General features: G+C 37.6%; 2 protein-coding genes across 10 annotated transcripts in view; one reads left to right on the top strand and one right to left on the bottom strand.

Moving 5' to 3' along the window:
* spri (Src homology 2 domain-containing protein sprint) overlaps positions 1-22,642 on the top strand; it is a 253,910-nt gene that overhangs the window by 209,371 nt on the left and 21,897 nt on the right. For all 9 annotated transcript variants that reach the window (XM_034977086.2, XM_069503945.1, XM_069503944.1 and 6 more), the window contains one exon: positions 3,605-3,929. In XM_034977086.2, the coding sequence (XP_034832977.1) occupies positions 3,605-3,929 (325 nt within the window). The remainder of the gene's footprint in view (positions 1-3,604; positions 3,930-22,642) is intronic.
* LOC138403395 (uncharacterized) lies at positions 17,681-19,735 on the bottom strand. The gene has a single exon (XM_069503763.1). The coding sequence runs from the start codon at positions 19,733-19,735 to the stop codon at positions 18,647-18,649; it is 1,089 nt and encodes a 362-aa protein (XP_069359864.1). The 3' UTR covers positions 17,681-18,646.

The following is a 22,642-nucleotide window of genomic DNA, read 5'->3' as shown; positions in this document are numbered from 1 at the left end:
GACAAACCAATAATCAATAAACCAATAAATCAAACAAACCAACAAACAAACACACTTTCGCATTTATAATAACTTTAATAAGGGTACCTACTGATAATAAGGGTAGGTAATGATAGTGTGACATGGCCTTCCAAAAATATCACATTATTGAAAATCAATAAAACCCTGTACCAAATAAAGCGTAGGTAGTTGAATCGGTGAAGGACGGTCAAATTAATTACTAATTTCACTCGTACAAGCCACCTGGGGCCAGCGTCGCATTGACACTCCAATTGATGACCCATCACTTCGACTAATAACAATATGATATCATATCATTAATTGAAATGTATTAAAATACATCAATATACATAAAATACATCAATATCATAATACCCTACCTACATTTATGTAAAGATAAAGCAAAGTAAACTATTATTATGTAGTAAGTATAATTTTTAATTTGATAGGCTTATATGCCAAGTGTGTCTGGCAGGGTGTTGCCATGATACTTAGTGTCTGGCAATGCATGACGTGATTTCTAATACTATTCTGAAGAAAATATAAAATAAAGACGTAAGATTTTCACACCTTTATTACCTGTTATCTCCCAAAGCCACCATGATCCAAACAGACACCCAAACGTAGATGAATTATATTGATAAATTAATTAGAATAATTCATCTAAGCGTCCAAACAAACGTTCCTCCCAGTGTTGGGGACAATAGGTACGCAGAGATATTTTCAGCTGTTATAAAATAACGAAGGTCTGGCACTCGCTCGCTCTTAGTCCAATTGTGTAACTAGCAGTGGCGTGCAGGCCATAGAGGCATAAGCACACTGCTAACCCCAGTTGTAATAGCTCAATGCATATTTTTCATTATGACCTGCCAGTAAACAGGTTCCTACCTAACTAATGCCTACCCTGGCTTCAAACACTGTGCACGCCACTGGTAACTATGTATACAACCGAGTTACGTAAGGGCGGCTACCTGGAGCGGGGGTTGAAGGTAGAAGTCCTTTTTGGTTGTGAAAATGATTTTATTAGGACATTCGTGTCGACGTTAGGACACGAAGGCCTTTACTTGACTATATCTTATCTAAATTACACATACTACTTATGCTAGATTAATGCTACCTTAAAACTAACTCTATCGATTTTATATCGATTTCCCCTCTACCGTTCTGTGGTCGGTTAGCACCAGAGATCACGTACAGAGGTGTGATGAGATGGCATATTTCCACACGTAGCTGGGCTGCTAGACGACATGTTAGCTCCCCCGGCGATGCCTGGGTTTTATATAGATAGGTAAGGATAGCTGTATCCGTAACAACCGTTATACAACACTTTAGTAAGGGAGCTATTTAAATCACTATAATACAAGACTAATATGGTACACAAATCACTTAGCGCATAGCAACCAAAACAAATTACTGTTTTCATCCCACCTGGGACAAACTAGGCGTCGAATTATGACGTTTTAGTAATTAATGACGGAGCTCATCACCCGGCGTCATTTCCGTGTGATGAATAATTAATGCGGGCACAGCGACGCGTGTGCTAGACGTGCTCTATTTGTTGCATGTTTGGGGTAGGGAGGGTTGAAACAACTTTGCGGGCGATGAAAATTTTTCACATAACTTGCCTCTTGTTAAATGATTTGAATTAATATTTTACAATACTTAGTCCGCGACAGGTTGAAATCGCAATCGGGAAGGCAACGCAACGCCCCGCACTCAGACGGGCGTGGTTGACGTGCGGGTCTGAGGGGCGTACCCCCGCCTCATACCGGGATCGCCATCTCGATCTGTCGCGTACTATACTTACGTTAAAAATTCTATTTTTTTTACTAGATTTGATTTTGCTGATTTCTCTGGAATAATTCGATCGGTGTACATTATATTGATCTCCTCTCCAAGTCCAAGTGCCACATACTAAAAAATCATACTCCAGTTACCTTTACCTAGCTTGCAAATAAAAACCATTAGTAGGTACGACTATAACAAGTTCCTTCTTGTAAAGTTGGAAACGAAAATATAATCAACACGTCATGTTTAGTGAGTAGGTATATATGTTTATATGTTTACTGCCCCTACTCTTTTGTCGTTAAATGAACCCACTAACCACTTCACTTAATCAATCTCAGTTTTAATGAAACAACATCAACCCTTAAAGGATTGATATTGTGGATGGTCACCCGATATACTTGTTACGGTGTGTCAGAGGCCACAGGACATCAAAACAAATTGAGTGTCATCATAGTGTCAGAAAGGACAGCGTTTTCGATCCTAAGCTAACAGGATTGTTGGACTTTCCTCCTTAATTATTACAATTCATACATGTACTTACAATTATTATGTCAACTGGGATAGTGGTTACTATAATAGAATATAATCTTTGCACTTCGTTTTTCTAATTTACTTCTATCATAAACATCATGAGGAAACCTGCCCGCCTGAGAGTTCTCCATGTTCTCAAAGGTGTGTGAAGTCTGCCAATCCGCTTTGGGCCAGCGTGGCAGACTACGGCCTAATCCCTTCTCACCCTGAAAGGAGACCCGGCTCAGTAGTGGGACCGGTAATGGGTTGATCATGATGATTATTTATACAGGTATAATAATTCCGGATAATAGTCATTAATAAGTAACCGGAAAATATGCTCAATACAGCCTGTGCCTCCACAATCTCGCGGTCGCGCCCCGGTAAAGGTTTTTAATTAATACGCTAGCGGCTATTCCGGGGGAATAAATCTTGGTTAATGCCCCATTGGTCTGGCCAGTGGTACCCCAGTCCCCATGTGCCGTGGGTGCCCCGTTGGTACACACGTATTCAGACACGTATAGTCCGCGACAGATTGAGATGGCAGTCGGGGTATGAGGCGGGGGGATGCCCTGCACACCCGTATGTCACTCGCGCTCGCCTGCACCGGGTTAGCGCAGGGGCTGTGCGGGTGTGCGGGGCGTCCCCTTCCCGATTGCCATCTCGACCTGTCGCATACTATAAATCGATTGTGTAATGGCTGTGTAACGGTGCCAACGGACGCCAATTGCAGGAAATGTTCAGCACATGTGGTGGTAACTGCGATATATTGACATCAGCCGCCGCAGGCTCCTTGCCTGTATCGCTTATTGATTGCTAGATTGTTGTTTTATTTGTTAATACCTGCTGATAGGGAATGACGTTATTTTGTGGAAAATCTTAATCACATTGCTTGGTTGTCGTTATTTAGAAATCTATTTATGATACTAAACCCTTGCATTCTCCGGAAAGAGATTTTTTTCTAATCAGAGTGCCAACCTTCAAAGTAAAGTGAGGCCAAAGCGCTACCTCTTTTTGAGTTTACTCCCTATTTTGTATACCAATTATCATTAGGTATACCAATTCAACCGTAAATAATGCTGACCTACTGCTTTTTAGAGAGATGTTCAATACATCAACCAGGTTATCGTTGAAGACTTAATAATTTTATCAAGTTATCTCACAATAATCTGATTAGTCGTAAATACACTGCTTGGCTCCGTTCCGCTTCAATGAAAATGTGCTCTAATTTGTTAAAAACTCGACTGCACTCCACATGTTCACTCCAAGTGACAATTGATAAACAAGCTATCTTTTATTGTTACAGAAATGCAACGTTCCTGGAACCTCATATCCAGGGGGTGAGACGTCGGAACAGCCGGAGTTCTGATTCCGATCGCGATGAGCGATCAACTGAGGATGACGAACGATGTCTCATTCGAAGCTCTCCAAGAACAAGGTTACCCCCTCCGCCTCCCCCGCCGCCAGACGATGAACATCCGCCGATGAAGCCTCGAGAATTCTTCGAAAGACTGCAAAGCCAAGCTATGAGAGAGGCCCAAGACAGAAAACAAAAGAGGGAACTTAAAGAATCTAATCACCTGTTTCGGCCTTTGGATGCTGATGGCAGTCTAGGTGACAGCCTTAGTCAGGTACGTGGTCCCATAATATTATTATCTACTAACTGATGCCCGCGACTTCATCCGCGTGGAATCATGTTTTTAAAAATCCCGTGGGAACTCTTTGATTTCATGGGATAAAAAGTAGTCTATGTCACTCTCAAGGGACATAGGCCTTCCCAATAGCGCGTCACCACACACGATCCTCTGCCTTCCTCATCCACCCACTTCCCGCTACCTTCTTAAGTTCGTCAGTCCAGCGGGTTGGAGGTCGTCCTATACTGCGCGTGCCGATACGCGATCTCCACTCCAGAACACGTCTGCCCCAGCGGCCATTGGTTCTGCGGCAAACGTGGCCTGCCCACTGCCACTTCAGCTGGCTAATTCGTTGAGCTATGTCAGTCACTTTGGTTCTCCGACGGATTTCCTCGTTACGGATTTTGTCCCTCAGAGAGACACCCAACATAGCCTGCTCCATATTGTTACTCACATTTGGCGAAATACAAAATACAAAAACAAACGAGGCAGAAAGCGTTCCCTGTACAAAAGTTTAAACTAGAATTTGAGAACTTTATTCCCGTAGAGCTAGACTAATGAAGCGTGCCGTGGTGTTTAGTTTCAGTTTCGCAAAACTTTTTCAACTTTATAGTTGCTGTCTCTACCTGAATTTGTATACTAAATTTTTCTACAGCTGTATTCAGTACCCTTATTATAAATGCGAAAGTGTGTTTGTTTGTTGGTTTGTCTTACAATCACGTCGCAACGGTGCAACGGAGTGACGTGATTTTTTGTATATAATATAGATAAATACCTGAGGCTACTTTTTATCATGGAAAATCAAAGATTTCCTACGGGATTTTTAAAAACCTTATTCCAAGCGGGCGAAGCCATGGGCATCAGCTAGTACAAAATAAAATGCACTCTATATTCAACAATTTAATGTGGGAATACATTAAGCCGTCTGTTTGTGTGTACATTCAAACGGGAGTATTCTTCGTGAAACAAGTCCGTTGTCAGAATATTCGCTTACCTTCAATTTAGCTTCCATTACTACGAGTATGTGAATACGAGAATAATGTTACCATGAGCGTAACATCTTTCATTCAATGCTCGGAGAGTTATTAGATTTGCAAATGCATTTTGCATTTTGAATTGAACTGACTCGTTACGTAGTTGCTCCATATGAGCTATTCACTTAAAATTAAATCTAAATATTATATAAAAGGAAAAGGTGACTGACTGGTTTATCAACGCACAGCTAAAACTACTTGACGGATCCGCTAAGAAAGGATTTTTGAAAATTCAATCCTTAAGGGGGTGAAATAGGGGTTTGAAATTTGTGTAGTCCACGCGGACGAAGTCACACATCACACTTACTGCAATGATATTGCCAGCATTTGGAATCCATAGAATAACAGGATACTTGCACGTCATAACGTCCGCATTTCAGTTGATACAGTGACAATATTTACGCACAAACGTGCCAGCTGCACTCACCACTCAGCACTTAGGGCTCCGACAAAAGCACTCGAGGTGTTACTCCAGTCAATTGTGGGTAGCTTTGTGCATACTTCAGTGTACTAAACCCTTCCGACCATTGTTGGAATACCAAAGTTATGTTTTTATACAGCGAAGTGTCGGTCGGCTAATAACGTCTTGAGAGTAAAATTGTATCTTAAAAGAGTTTAAGGTTATAATAGTAGCAATTAGTAAGCGTCGAGATGAGGATCGCTCGTAACAAACTTACACTTGAAACTGTATTATACTTTAAACTTGAAGTTTTTAAGAATATTTTTAACCGAATTCAAAAAGAGGTGATTCTGGATAGAGGTTTATTAACTGTCTACATTGGCTCAGATCTACCATTAGATAACATTTATTATTAAAAAATCAAATCCTGAAGGTATTAAAAAGTATCTTAAAAGTTAAATATTTCTGTCGCAAAACGTGCAGTCCATATCTGAAGTTGCAGCATGACTGTCTGCGCAGGTAGACTAAGGATTGACAAGCCCGGCTAAAATTTGTTTTTCATATGCTTGGTCATAAGCCATTCACAAGGTTCAGATTAGAATACCTACTTGTTTTGCGTGTACTAAGTATATTACGTTGCATTTCTTGTACTGCAAAGGGTACGTGTTCCTTAATATTTAAGGTGCCCTGAATAATAGTATTTGGCCGTATAGCCTTATTTGTTGTTCTTTCCTTGGCATTTAGCTAAACTTACATAAATAATTTACGTATTTTATTATTGTTTTAATTTGCATCGATATAATTCCATTTAGGAACGGGAAAGGCTATGGGAGGGTACAATATTCATTACGCAACACTTACTGGAGCATTGGAGTGACAATTAACCCCCAGATTAGTGTCTGTGCCCCCGAGTTAACGACCCTTTGTGGCTCATAAAGGACACTCCGATGCAATGCTTCGAATTGCTTGAAGCAATTTCCACGTTTAAACTGTCTACTGTACCTACGCTTAGTACGAGATTTTATGTCTCACCAACGTTGATAGTATTCGAGTGTCGAAACTCTTCCGCGTTATATTTCTTCGTAAAACGGTGTAAGTAAATAAAATTATGAATATACAGACAAACATAGTCTATTTTATACAATTATACGGAAATGTGTCTGTCTGTCTGTCTGATATTTTTAAGGTTTGGCACCTCAAAAGGAAAAAAGGACTGGATAAACTCTATCTTAACTGCCTTTGACGTTATTGTGTTTCGACTCTCGAATTCTAGCAACGTTTGGTGAGACGTAAAATCTTATACTAAGCGTACTGAAGATCTACCTACCTACCTACTAGCCATTTTCTAAGGATTTATATTCGACTTAACTTATATTAATCGTCTATTAATGTCGGCCACAACTGGCCAGCTCCCTCGTAGTACAGAAATATACCATAGATCTTAGCCCACCACATTACCCCAGTGGTGGTTCTCAGATGACTTTTGGCTTTATCTATTCTATAGACTTATAATATTAGATGTTATTTATGACTTAGTCTAAAATTCCTCAGTGTTTGAAGATTAATTAAGTTTTTGTGCCAGTTGCAGTGATGACTGATGACATAATATGGATCTAAGATATTGTCACTAACTACGGGCCTAAGAAAGCTCAAAGTCACTCAGCGGGCCATAGACAGAACTATACTTGGAGTTTAATGTAGGCATAGGTTTGTGCTTAGCTACAATCTTATTAAACAGTAGGAATTGATGCAGCCTAAGGTAGAGCGCACCTGCCTAGAAGGTGCCTATTCATTCTTCTTTTAAAGGTACCAATATCATTTCATAGCATGATAAGCAGAAAACTCTAAACAGGCCAGCTTACAATACAGTTATCTGCCTACTAGATAAAGGCAAAGATATAGGCATAGCTGACACCTCTTTTTTTGAAACAAAAACTTTTCGGACGGCAAAAGTTAAAAGCGTATAATTTCCACCATTGTCAACAGCCAGCGATTATCGGTCTGCCCGTCATTTCCGTATTCACTGTCGCACCCCTGACTAGGGTAGCAACTCGGTCACATAACAAATTGAAAAATTAATTTTAAACAGAAAAATAATTTGAAAAAACATATTTTGTGTAACAAGCGAAAAAAAATTACGATCTTTAAAAAGGTAAAAGGTAGGATCACTAACTATCTGACCTGTCCCGGCTTCACTCTGATAGAAATTCGAAAAATCCTTATAGTGGACGTCTACTTTACAGAAAAAAAAACTTTACATACCTACTGTTTTTGTTTTTGCACTAATGTGTAGTAAACAAGGTGTTAATGGAGTCATATTATGTGCATCTTGGGGTCATTTTTCACATGGCATATCAAAGACACACACAACCTATTAGATTCTGTGTCTTTTTTGACCCTGTCTGTTCATGCTCATAAGCTTGAGTGCAGTCTTTTATGCCCATATACAAGAGGATAATTGATATTGCCATATGCAAATGCACGCCTTTATTTCTTCACAAGTCAATCAGCCGATTGGTTGTTAGTGCGACCCTGCCCCTAGCCTGTCCGACTGCGGTCCTGCTCATGGGCCCCAGGACCTGCCACCCGGGCTCCCTTGGGCGGCAAGTAGGGGCTGAAACACTGTCAAAATATCATTTGTCAAGCATTCCTTCAATCCTTCAAAATCCATTTTCCCAATTGGCCAAAATTTATCAATGGAATATGGAAACCCTACGCCTGGCTGACTTACGTTCAAAAAACAACTCGGTAATTTGCATCCGCTGCAGTGAAGTCGATTCAGTAGTTCCGGCAGGCGCTGCGGCTCCGTAATTGCGATGAATAGACCCGCAGAATATTCTAACTCAGTGAAGTTCAAGTTCAAAATTTCTTATATAAATGAAATATTTTCCCAATTCGTTTCCATTTCATCGCGATAAAAAGTTAAAGTCCAGAGCAAACAGACGTAAAAACGACTCAAATAAATGTCTTTAAAAACTATAGGCTAAGCGTGTACTACATTATAATAAATTAATATAAAATGTACTTGCTGTAGTATTTACGATTAATGAAATTCAATGATAGAAACTTATTCATTTAGAAAATGACATCCACAACTACATTATAATTAGATACAAGCTTGAAATTTATTTTAGTTACCAAAAACTGAACGAGTTCATAAAAATACGAATAGCCACTATAAGACTTTTCAAAAGATAATACATATTATCTTTAGGAAATAGACCTTTCAATTAAATTATACGAAAACTAGCTTATCCTCGCGACTTCGTCCGCGTGCACTACACCAAACCTCTATTTTTACCCTCTTCGAAATTGAATTTTCAAAAATCCTTTCTTAGCGGATGCCTACGTTTTAATAGTTATGTGCATGCTCATCTCGATCTGTCCAGTGCTGTGAGCTGTGCGTTGATAGATTATTCAGTCAGTCAGTCAGCTTTTCCTTTATATATATAGGTATATAGATGCTATTGTGAACTGAAGGTAGAGCCGTAGAGAGGTAGGTAGATATGATTCATAAATAATTATGAGCAGTTCAGCGTACCTTTTGCTCGCCGTACTCATTCAAAACGTATTTGGTGTCATTAGTCATTATCAAGTCGTTACTATTCAGTTCAAAGTTACTAATGATCTATAAACAGGCAATTGGTACCGGTTTCCGCTCGTGTTTATACCTATTATGGTACCTTTGAAGTTCAAGTAAGTACTTAAAGTAGTCTAGTGGTTAATTAAATAAGGTACTCAATTCTCCTATGACTTGAAGAAAAATGCCAATTCGCAATAAATTGTAATAACTACGAATTTAAAGCATTTTAACGTTTCAATACTTTATTATGTTTTCGGCCCAAAAAGCTCTCACATTGTTAAAAAATTTAAATGAAAAAGCTGACGCGCTCAGCTCAAACTATTATGACGTAGATCTCCGCAAAGAAAGGATTTTTGAAAATTCAACCCCAAAAGAGTAAAAAAGGGATTTGAAATTTGTGTGGTCCACGCGGACGCAGTCGCGAGCATAAGCTAGTTTTAAATATTTGACTTTAAAAAATCTAAGGTAAGTCGTTTTCGAGTGTAAAAGTAGCAATTGACTTACTGACATATCAACGTACAGCTGATATCGCGCTGGGTCTAGAATCGAGCAAGTTTTAGGAAAGATTTTTAGGATCTGTCGCGTTCTCGAGAGAGAACCCTAGTGAAGCCGATAGGGTCAGCTACTAAGTGGCTACTAATAACTAAATCTGAATACCGAAGAGATTAATTAAAATAAATCTTTTCTAAGGACCTTCTTATCGACTCGATTTTTCCTTTAATCTTTTGTACATCACAACAAAAACAAGAAAGCGTAAAGCCGGAAGTAAATTAACGGTTATAAAAAGCAACTTAATTAAAGCCCAATTAAAAGCTAAGCTCATAAAGCTGACATTTGTTTGACTCGGCGAGGCGACTTATTGATTTTAACCGCCCGTGTGACTCATCTCGTTGCACCCCCTGCATCCCACCCTGCACCCCCTGGACCACAAACGCTGTTTGCTCTCTTTGATTGAACTTGAAGAAAACTAAAGAGTCGCAGAAAGTTTGTTTGTTGAACTGTAACTCTTTTATTCGAGCCCACTGCGTTTTGCATCCGTGTTTAGATTGGATTTTTTCGCGACGTCTGCATTCGATCCCTCGTTAAAAGTTTGTCGCTTCGAAATACTCGGTTTCAATACGACCGGGATTTATTTTTATAGATGTAATGGATACCTCATTAATTTTTTAAAGCCTATATTCGAAGTGAAATGAGAACTCGTTGGATTCAATAAATCTGTAGGACCAGCTCTCCATTTTATGTAAACTTAAGTAATATAATATTATGTTTCATTGTAGGTTGCCTTTTTCAGTTTTTTGCGATAATACGTATAAATATTTTGATCTAAGTAACTTTATTGAAACTTACAGTCAACTATAGGTCGTTAGGTAGGTACTTATTTAAAATTGCATCTGCTAGCACTCGAAGAAAACTAAAAATAAATCGTACCTGCGATAGAGCAGTCTTATCGCTAAATAGCGATCTCCAGAAAACTATATCAGAAGAAATACACAGTTTTAAAGTAAGTGGTGCTACATAATTTTAATTTACAAGGTTATTTTCCCGAGAGATAGCAAGAGCGTCTAGAACTAGCAATATAAATTCTTCATAGACATAACTGTAACTGATTGTAACAGTGTAACTACTTTGATTTAGTTTCATACCTTCAAACAACGGTAGAGCATTAGCCATTAACCTAATTAAGAGTGCCCTATTCTAAAACTCCGTCGCAGGTGGTTCGCCTTGACTCCTTAAGCGTCGGGCCCATTTGCAGTATTTGAGCACGTGTGACCACTTTGCACTTGACAAAATGAACTGTTATGCGACAGTGAGCGTCAAGAGTCGAGGTATATTTTTATGAGTTCCTAACACAGCTGTGTCTTGAGAGATTGGGATGGGCTTCTGAGTGGATTTGAAAGGGAAGATTGTCGTTGTATTAGCTTTAAAGAGGTAAAAGTTTGTACAGGGTAAATGGTATTGAGTATGAGTTTATTGTAATGACGCACAAAGAGCTTAAACTTATTGATTAAAATAGATTATCGTAAGGGAATCAAAAGGCCTGTCATAATCTGGTAAGCTGCATTGCGCTCAAAATATATTAGTGCGTCGGTCGTTCACCAAAATCCGTTAAAACACAAAGGCGCGATTAATACAAAACAATTTGCGGCTTTTAAGCACCTATATTACCCGAAAACGCAACAATCTGGCTGAAAATTAATTTAACAATCGGTCGCCGTAATGGGTTTCGCGATGTCGCCATGAATCATGCAACAATGGTCGCGAGTCGCGACGATACCCGTCGGCGGCGAGGTGTTAACACAAAAGCACCTACCAGTTACTACCACGTCCCTGAGTTATGTTCCTGAGGCTGCAATGTGAAAGTGGATTTATTAGGAAAGTTGGATTCCAATTAAATTTATACGGTCTTAAACGACGCTTCTGCGGTTTACTGTTTCGTGTAAAATTAATTTTGTGGTATTGTTTGCGTTTGTGTTATAATGGGGTTTATTCGCTATCTAATATATTACAGTACTGGGCAGGAAATTTTGTAGGTACATCGACTTTTGGAAAGAGAAAATGGTTTCGTAGAGCCGTGTCTCTGTCGTTGAGACCGACAAAACGTCACATAGGTATGAGTGACAGTGACATTACTCTACGAAAATCTCTTTCTAAAGGTCGATGTACAATATTTTCTGGTTGTTTGCTTCTTTATTTGTTGTAATTGAACTGCTACAAATATAAGGCGTGAGTAACGTGTATATTGTTTAATTTCATAAAAGAATACTGCTTGAATAGACTTCATTTTATGTATAAAGATGTATATTCTAATACATACCTACCTACTCCAAAACGTAAACTATAAGTCCTGCAACATTTTATTGTAGTTTTATGCACTACAGTTAAAAAAAGAAATTGAAAGAAGTAAAAGTATCTGATATCTGATGAATTTATGTAGGTAAATTATGTAGGTACCTAAGTAATGAAAAAGTCATCCATATAATCATTAACGCTTCATTATAATAACGGTTGTATAATGTTATATGAATCACATGATCTGATAACACAATGTTAAATAAGCACACGGCATTTAACCATTTAGTTAATCTGTAAATTCGAGTATGCGACAGACGGGCGGGAAATTAATTTCGCAATCGATGGCGGTAATGGTTGTCGCGTTGTCGCCATGAATCATACAACAATGGTCGCGACGACACATGTCGGCTGGCGAGGTGTTGACATCCATATACCACATCCAATTTACACTATTGTTTGGATTTGCAGGATTTATTAGAAAAAATTGGATACCAATTATTTATATTATATTTTATGGTATTCTTGTTGCAACAATGCATTGTAGCCATTAGTGAACGAGCATCAACTGATCAGAGGTGATTGCGATCGTGACATTGTAGCTGTCATTTTACCATAATCGAGCACCTGCAGTCAGCTTTTCACTGTGCTAGTATCGGGTGCGGACTGTGGAGTATCGTTTATTTGGCACAGACCATTAATTTATAGGCCAGTTACACCGGCTGATACGAATTTTGTTTATTTGCCTCCCCAACCTGCAGGGCGTTCGGTCTTGGTTTATTTATTTTTGGTTAAGGTGGTTTGATACATCAGCTGCGTGATTGCGGGAGAATGACAGCTACAATGTCACGATCGCAATCACCTCTGATTGGTTGACGCTCGCTCACTATTGGCTACAATGCATTGTTGCAACAAGAATTGCACAAATTCAGGCAATCACAACAATTGAGATTGTAATAATGATTGATGCAGGTTTCCCGCAATCGAGGTACTGGCCGCGAAAATTCAAATTTTAGGTAGTTTTTGAAAATAGTAGACTAATCATACATCGAAGGCTTATGGTAATGAGTTTTGCGGGCATAACATTTATGCATCTACATGTTTTTCCATAAAAACTTTTGTTAAAAATACTCATTTACTTCATATTTGTTCCTGAAAGATAATTTTCTGAATTTTCCCAGATTTGCACTTAACCTGTAACTTCTAAAATATGAGAGTGATAAAACTAAAAAATATAATATGATGTACATTACCATGCAAACTTCCACCGAAAATTGGTTTGAACGAGATCTAGTAAGTAGTTTTTGATTTATCGTTGCAAAATGTCGATAAAATACGATTGTACTACGGAACCCTCAGTGCGCGAGTCTGATTCGCACTTGACCGGTTTTTTATATAGCTTGTTCGTTGAAAGTTTGCTATTATCGCAATTCAGCTCACTTGAGTTGAATACCGCTAGTTTTTGCAGTTCCAGCTTTTGAAAGCTCCAACGTAGAACGACTAAGTAAAAAAACATTTTAAAAAGCAAAAATATTCCATATTCCTAAAACGTTAAGACTCTCTGTATATTTATAAACTGGATTTGGATATTCAAATGCATTTTCAACTGCCTTAATTTTTATCGTCTGGGCTTTGAAGCAATTCTGAAAATGTTTTGAAAAGAAGTTGAGCAAAGCTAATCACATCGAACGTTATGAAACTAGCAGACTCACCCCGGCTTTGCACGGGTAAGCTTAGAAACGTATAGTAAAGTAAGACGAGTACAGGGACTTGAAAGATGATCCCACACCGGAATGTACCTAGTGTTGCTAAGCCTCCCACTAGGTGGTGGACGGGTGACATGAAACGAGTCATAGGGGTCACAAATGGCACATGACTGTGGAATATGGAAATCTCTATAATAAAATCTAGGTTCTGGTTTGGATGCCTATCGGCTTACGGTAGAAATCTAAATATATAGGAAAAGGTGACTGACTGACTGACTGATCTATCAACGCACAGCTCAGACTACTGGACGGATCGAGCTGAAATTTGGCATGCAGATAGCTATTATGATGTAGGCATCTGCTAAGAAAGGATTTTTGGAAATTCTACCCCTAAGGAGGTGAAATAGGGGTTTAAAATTTGTGTAGTCCACGCGGACGAAGTCGCGAGTTTAAAAATAACAATAATCAATCTATCTGTATTCTGTCGATAAGTTTATACCCACAACGTTCTATTTGTCAAAAAAATTATTGCGTAACTTATCGACAGATTAGGTAGTATTACAGATAGGGTTGATTATTAATTTTGGCTGCAAGTTGAACACGTAAGTTTAGAAGTTACAATGTTTTGTTAATTACTCTCTGTTCCATTAAAATCGCTTCATTTCCCCACCACACAACGCGTTCCGTTCATTACCACTGCAACTAATTGTAACAAATGTTGGTGATTTAAATTTTAAACTACGTCGTGCTTAATATGCAATATTGTGCACGCGGTTTTGTCTCAATTAGCAGCGGTGACAGCCCTAAACGATGAACAATTGTATATTCAAGTCTATAATTTTGTTACCTATGCCAAAACTGAGGTCACCTACGCGGCATAAAGTAATGTACATCGACCTTTAGAAGAAGATAGCAGATAAATAATTGTAGAGCACTGTCTCTGTTGTTGAGACCGACAAAATGTCATATTGGTATGAGTTACAGAGACAACGCTCTACAAAGCCAAAATGTCAGTCTAAAGGCCGATGTACATTACTTTCGGCCGCGTACTGTAGCTTTGGTGACAAATACTTACTTGTACGAGTAAATATAGTACGCGACAGGTCGATATGACAATTTAGGGTGGGAACGTGGGTACTATTTCTATTTGTATCTGATAATAATTATTTGGGTCTTATTCTAATTTTTGCATTAAATAAAATCACACGGTTAATTCCTAACACATATATAATTTTATACAAAGGAACATTAAAAATATAAAGGCAATAAATACCTACATTAACAATGATTTTTAAATACATCTGCTTGAAAAAAAATACTTACTCATTTATTATTAAGTACATTAACATGGAAAAAGTTTTTTTTTTTTTTTTTTTTTTTTTTTTTTTTTTATGGAACACAAACAGCTTTTACATTTTTACTTAGCTACTTATTTCTAGTTTGTACATATGCCTATTAAGTGTTCACTCATTTACATTATATCTATTTAATTTTGTGCGGGAGTTAGTTAGGTTAGTAATTACATTAAATTAAATTATAATAAGTTAGTTTGTTATGAAGTGGTTACAAATAAAGTATATAATTCTAATCGTGCTAAACCTACATATAATTATTTAAACTTTTTTATTTCAGCTAAAAATTTACCAAATTTGTGTTGAAAATGATCTAATTGTACATATTTCTTATTGTATATATCGCATGTCCTCACTAAAAATCTATTATGGCCATAGTTCGTGTTAATATGTGGAAGACTAAAGGTTTTTACATTCCGTCTGGACAATCGCGGTACAGAGTACGTTATTTTACTTAGTAAATAAGGGGAGTCAATAAGACCATTTACAATTTTATACAAGAAGATTTGATCCTTGTGTTCCCTCCTGAGCTCTAAAGAGATTAATTCAGTGATACTAAAGGAATTAAATCTCTTACTTAAACATTTTAAAAATTTACGTTGAATGGATTCTAGCATATTGACATAAACAGCGTACTGTGGATTCCACGCAGTAGAAGCATGTTCTAAATGAGATCTTACAAATGAATTAAAAAGCAAGACGAGGGTATTTGGATTTTTGAAATCAACTGACTGACGGAGAATAAATCCTAACATCTTATACGCTCTATTTCTAATTTTAGTTAAATGTGAATCAAATAATAGTCGACTATCCAGCTGAACCCCTAGGTCTCGCACCTCATTGACTCTGCGTACCAGTTTTTCAAATAAGTAATAATTATGGTAAATCCAATTCTTTTTCCTTGTAAAGGTAATAGTGCAACATTTATCTACATTCATCTCTAAACCATTATTTGTACAATATTGACTAATCCGATCTAAATCTTCCTGCAGGTCTTGGCAGTCTTTTACCGTTCTAATAACTTTAAAAATTTTGGTGTCGTCAGCATATAATAGTATATTACAATGTTTAACATATTTTACGACGTCATTTATAAAGATATTAAAGAGCAATGGCCCAAGGTGCGAGCCCTGAGGTACACCGGAAGTGATGGGGACAAATGTAGTTGTGAAACCCTTAATAGCAACCGCCTGGGTTCGCTCCCTTAAATACGATGTGAGCCATCTCAAGAGGTCACCGTGTATACCAATCGCTACTAGCTTCATTATTAATATCTCGTGTGAAATTTTATCAAATGCTTTAGAGTAATCGGTATACACGGCGTCAACCTGAAAACCTTTGTCCATTGAATCCAAAGTCACGTCAAGTAATTCGCAAAGATTAGTTTCTGTAGACCTTTTGTTTATAAACCCATGTTGTGATGGTGTTAAAAGTGGCCGTACTGCAGGGAATAGTGAATCGTAAATAATCTTTTCGAAAAGTTTAGGAATAACTGATAGCTTGGAAATACCCCGGTAATTACGTATGTTGTGTTTATCTCCATTTTTGTGGATAGGTACAACAATTGAACGTTTCCACGTTTTTGGTAAAACACCAGAGCTCAGTGACAATCGGAACAAAAGAGTTAAAGGAATGGCTAATTGCTTGCTACATCTTTTAAGAAGTATGGGATGCAAGCCGTCGGGGCCACTGCCTTTAGTCGTATTTAAAGCTGACAAGTATTTTTCAACCGTTTTATAATTAAAATCTACATGTCCAATGAGAGCTTGTGGAGGTACAAGTACGTCAATGTTCAACGTTGAGTATGATGGTTTTTGAAAAACTGATTCAAAAAACTTATTGAATAGATCAGCTATTCGTTGCCCTTCTTGGGCAATCTCATCGTCCAGGTACAAGCTATCCGGTATGCTATTAATGTTTTGTTTCGACTGTACAAACGACCAAAAGCATTTAGAATTAGCAGTTAATATATTAGCTTCAGCGCGCGCAATATACGCACTATAACAAGACGCCTCTAGGTTTTTAAACTCACGCCGTAAATCTGAAAACAAAATATAATCGCATTGTCTGCCATATATCTTCCATTTTTTATGTATTCTTAGTTTTTTATGAACCAGTTTTATCAAAGGGCGTGAGTACCAGATAGGATATCTAGAACTATTTATAACGAGTCTAGAGGGGATAAATTTATCAATTATTGAGTTAACTATCATGTAAAATTCAGTCACCGCTGCGTCCACATTTTTACCGCTGAAGCATTCGACCCAATCGATTTTTGCTAGTTCAACATTAATGGTACTATAATCGGCAGTATGATATCGACGCACAAGACGGGGAGGAGGTCGTAAACTAGGCTGCAAATAGTTCACGTTGATATTTACATTGAAAGCTGGATGATGATTATCTTCAGGGAGGGATAAAGGCTCCGACCTTGATACTGAGCAGGGGGAGCTGGATATGACTAAGTCTAAATATCTATTATTCATGTTACTTATGCAGTTAAATTGCGACCATCCGGTGAAGGACAAAAATGAAGAAAGCTGTGTTGTCAATTGGTCAATATTTGGATTCAAAATGACAAAATTATGTAAATCGTCAGGATTAGGTTCCCATACAGCATTTCTGATATTAAAGTCACCCACCACCAAATATACATCATTTGGATTTTCAATGTGTAAATCTGATAAATATTCGAAGAATTGCATCTGAGACCATACCTGATGTGCATTTTGTGGGAAGTAACAACAAAATAAACGAAGATTTTTTGTAGTTGAGCCACGACATAATGATATATTTATTTGCGTAATCTCTGCATCTGCAAATATTGGTAACGGCCGAATATTTGAAATGTTAGTAGTAAGAGTACGGTGTACCGCAATTAGTGTACCGCCTCCCATCTTCATTCCTAAGCGTTCATAGTCTCGATCAGTACGGTACACGTTATAGCGCGAGTCAAATAATTCACCGTCATTAATTCCCGGCAACAGCCAAGTTTCGCTCAAACATATAACGTCATAGTCATGTTGCAAAATAGCTTTAAAGAATCCAGTAGTTTTTGTCCGTAACCCACGGACATTCTGATAGTAAACACTAATTAACAGGGCTGCAATTTAGGTCTTATATTAATTGTTAATATTACGTAAGCTTCATTTGATATTATAAAGCTATGACTCAACACACGACCATTAGTGACTTTGTAATTTATTCTTAAAAATATCGGTTCGGATAATATGTACCCCATAACACTTGCTATTAAGGATTTAATTCCATTGTAACAATATATTTTAACGTCGTTTTTTATTTTTATAGTGATAATTATATAATAATTTGACGAGACTAAAACCAATCTTACAGATAAATCCTTATTACAATTAATAACTTCATGAAATAACGACCTTAAAAATATATTTATGCTTAGTGACTTCAAGTTACAATCATTTTTCGAAACAAATACATCATAAACATAAAGTACACAATATATGATCAGTTCGGTTAAGTTGTTATACATTGCTCTGCAAGAAACGTCACCGAGTGAGTAGGCTCTCACTAAGTACGCAATAAACAGTGCGCTTTGACGTAAATATCCATTACCCCGTTTCTCGCAATACTGGTCTGCAAACAAAAGGAAGCTAAACGAATGTTCAGGTGTCGCAAACATTTTCCGGTTTCTATGATGCTTTATAAAAAGTAAGTTTAATACATAGTTAGATGTCAGTAGATTTAATGAGTGGATAAACGTAACTAACCTTAGTTGATCAAAGAAATATTTCTTAAAGGCTTCTATTATAATTGTGATAATAATATGCACTATATGACTTCTATGAAAGTACAAAAACATGTAGTTATTACTTAAACTATTTTTTTTAGAGATTCTTCCGAGGTTATGTGTATGATTTTTGATTTCTCGTTTTGACGAACCATGACCGTACAGTTGCGCACCCAGCAATAATCATACTTTTTTTCTTTTGCCAAGGCTTTGGCTTTCTGCAAAAGCATTTTGTTATAGCTCGATAAGTGATCATTTATATAGATACGAGCCTGATTACCGGGGAATCCTACATCTGATGCTTTCAAGTCCTTCAAACGGCGCAAACAAGACAAAAAATCGTCTTTTTTATACCTTGATAATAATTTCAGTATAATAGGCTTCGGATATGAAGTGTCTACGTCATTTCTAATAGCAATGCGAGTGACGAAGTCAATGTCTCTTGATGTGTCTAATGAGTAACCGCTCATATCGGCCAAGTCTTTTATAACTTTAATAAGATCCTCGTCCTTTCTGGACGGAATACCGTTAATTTGTATATTAGATCGACGAACCCATTGATCATTCTTCAGATTAGACTCCATCATACTGGCGACCTTCGATTTAAGTTCGTCCACTTCTGACTGTAGATCGCTCATTTGGGATAATTTTAATTCAGCATCGGACATACGATTCTCTAAATCTTCTACCTTGGCGGAGAGACTATTTTTTAGCTCCGAAATGTCTGTTTTCAAACTACATAAATCATTTTTTATTATTTGTATTGAAGACATTTGCATCTGTAGTTGTGAGATTTGCAATGATATATTATGAAGTAAAGCATTTTGCGATAAATCCGAAGGTTGACAATCCCCGATCGGAGACGATAATATGGTGTGGGTAGGAGTCGGTGTGTCACAGTTTTGAGGGTCGGCGGAGATTTCCTGCATCTCGGAGTTTGCGGAGCTGCTGGATTCCTCCGTCGCATCCACTGAGCTTTTGACGGGAGTGTCGTCATGCCTTCCATCCTTAACAGGGCACGCTGGACAATTCCAGCTAGACTTATGTTTTAGTCGGTTGTACTGTGCCGTGGCCATATTTAAACATTTCACGTGATAATTTTTATTGCATTTGGCACAGATTAGGCCTGAACCGTCCTTGTACAGCTTCGAGCATCCTTCACACGTCTTCATCATTACCGAGAACAGGTTCTTGCTACCTGGTTCACTAAACGTACTCCACAATTCGTAAAAAAAAAAAACAAGTAGGTTTTACAACTTAAAGCCGATAGGCACGGTATATACGATATGTACCTACACGGCACTTCGGCACGAGCTATTCGATATTGTAACTCACTGTACGCACGACTATCACGCACCAGCTCCCGCGCGCGAAGTTACCACAAACGTACAATAACGGAGGGGTACTTGAAATAAAAAGCGGTATGTATGCGCTTTTAGCACACATTTTCCCATTGTTATCCTTATCTTTACCATGGTAATAAGAGGGCGATGCCCGCCCAAAGGGTAGAAATAACCTTAGGCATAAACAAAAAAACATATGAAACGAGAGCGTATGATTATTATGTGAAATTGCTTGCCTTCCGCCATTGTGGAGGATGCGCGTCGAACCTTTTACCGAGGAATCGGATAATAATAGGGTACCCAAGCATACGAAAGTTCTAGGGAGTCCATTACTTTAAAAAAAAAATTTAACTGTGAAAATTGGTAGTGTCGATTTTAGTACAGTACAGTTTAAAAAGTTCGTTATGTTATGTTGATGAAATGTTACGTTTGCTGAACTTTTAGCATATTTCAATAAAATCATTAGAAATTTTCATTAAATCGTAAAAAATTAAAACATTTTCAGATTTTCTTAAATATTAAGAATAATATACCTTATCATCCATACTAATATTATAAATGCGAAAGTGTGTCTGTCTGTCTGCTAGCCTTTTACGGCCCATCCGTTCAACTGATTTTGACGAAATTTGGTACAGCGATAGCTTGCACCCCGGGGAAGGACATTCACTTTTTATCCCGGAAAATCAAAGACTTCCCACGAGATTTTTAAAAATCTAAATCCACGCGGGCGAATTCGCGGGCATCATCTAGTCATTTTTATAAGGGTGCAAGTTATTTAAACGTATTAAATAAATACAACATCAAATAAAATTGTCAAGTAAACTGTAAAACACATAAATATAAATGCAAAGTAGCCATAAAAGCTTTACAAAAAAATAAAAAAATATCCTGGAAAATTGGCATCTAATTATGGTAATCGCAATATAAAAATATTTCCAAGCTCCTGAACAAAGAGCTTTTTTGAAGCGAATGCGTCGAAAATATGTCGTAGAATACCGTCTCGATATAAAAGCTACTCATGGAAAGCGGTCGGTTTCAATGGGTATTGAATTTATGGTAATGCTCTTACCATTAGGTTCCTAATTTTAACCAACCTTTGAAGACATGTTCAACAGTTCAACACGTATTTTTTAAGCAATCAGCGTCTAGTAGCGTGGCGTACCTACTTAATTATTTTACATAACTATGTACCTAGATGATGCGAGCGACTTCGTCCACGGATTTAGGTTTCTAAAAATCCCATGGGAACTCTTTGATTTTTCGGATGGACCTTTTTAGATTTCATCATCATCATCATGATCAACCCATCGCCGGCTCACTACAGAGCACGGGTCTCCTCTTAGAGTGAGAAGGGTTTTGGCCATAGTCTACCACGCTGGCCAAGTGCCGATTGGCAGACTTCACACACCTATGCGAACATTATGGAGAACTCTCAGGCATGCATTCCTCACGATGTTTTCCTTCACCGTTAAAGCAAGTGATATTTTAATTACTTAAAAACGCACATAACTCCGAAAAGTTAGAGGTGCGTGCCCGGGATCGAACCCCCGACCTCCGATTGGAAGGCGGACGTCCTAACCACTAGGCTACCACAGCTCTTTGTAGATTTATCCTTTTGAAAAAATATAAACTATAAGAAAAACATTCCTTAGTAGGTAGGTACTACCCAAAGGGCATATAAAACAAGGAGATGAGCAGGTAAGTTACCGCGATGGTTTATTTGAGTAGATTAAAGTGAAGTAAGTAAGAAGTACTAGACTTACCTAATTAGCGCATTTTGCGAACTCTAATGTTGAATTTAACAGCGAAGACCAAATATCTAGTTAAAAAGTGCCGATGTTACAAACTTGCTCCATTTTAAACGCAGACTACAATGAGTTTTCTTGTCCCAAACAAATATTCTAAGTTATTAGTACCCATAAAGTTATTCCGAAGCTAACGGATAGTTTAATCTAGCCTCTGCGGCGGCCATATATTACAGATGTAATCAAAAGAAAATGTAGGAAGTCTGCGAAGTAGGACCTAATTCCCGGCTTACGACACTATCTGGTCGCCACTCGCCAGGAGCTTGGCAAAACGCCCAAATTGCTATTTAGAGCATCTTATAGTATTCTATATTTAAAACAAATTAAACTGTATTATAAACACGGAAATGACTTTTCAAAAATCATGTCAACTTTTTTTTATCACATCATATTTGAATCGCACAATATTCTTAAAATATACCTAGGTAGTTTGTCTTTTAATTATGAATGATATAGTTCACCGCAGTCCACATTACGCTGCTATACCTAGATGTTCCCATTTGTTTGTCTATTTTGTAAAAGCAATTAGCTAAATGTACTTGGGAACAAAGGCATATTTGAAAATAAAGGTAGATAGGTAGGTGTATTATTATGTTGCTTCTTTTCCGGGCATATCAAGGATGTAGACAGTGTCTGTATACAACAATGTACTTTATAACTGATTTCGATGCGTCGTCACGCAGAGCTGCCTCAATATGAGTAGGTACCTATACAAGCTGTCGTTGTTAAATCATTTCTGAACCTTTAGGATTATAGTTAAAATTTAGATAATCCATACTAATATTATAAATGCGAAAGTGTCTGTCTATCTGCTAGATTTTCACGGCGCAACAGTTTAAGCAACTTTGACGAAATTTGGTACAGAGTTAGCTAACATCCCAGGGAAAGAGATAGACTACTACTTTTTATCCCTGAAAATCAAAGAGTTCCC

This window comes from Maniola hyperantus, chromosome 16 (genome assembly GCF_902806685.2).
Source record: "Maniola hyperantus chromosome 16, iAphHyp1.2, whole genome shotgun sequence".
NCBI lineage: Eukaryota > Metazoa > Arthropoda > Insecta > Lepidoptera > Nymphalidae > Maniola > Maniola hyperantus.
This window is presented reverse-complemented; position numbering and strand designations above follow the sequence as displayed.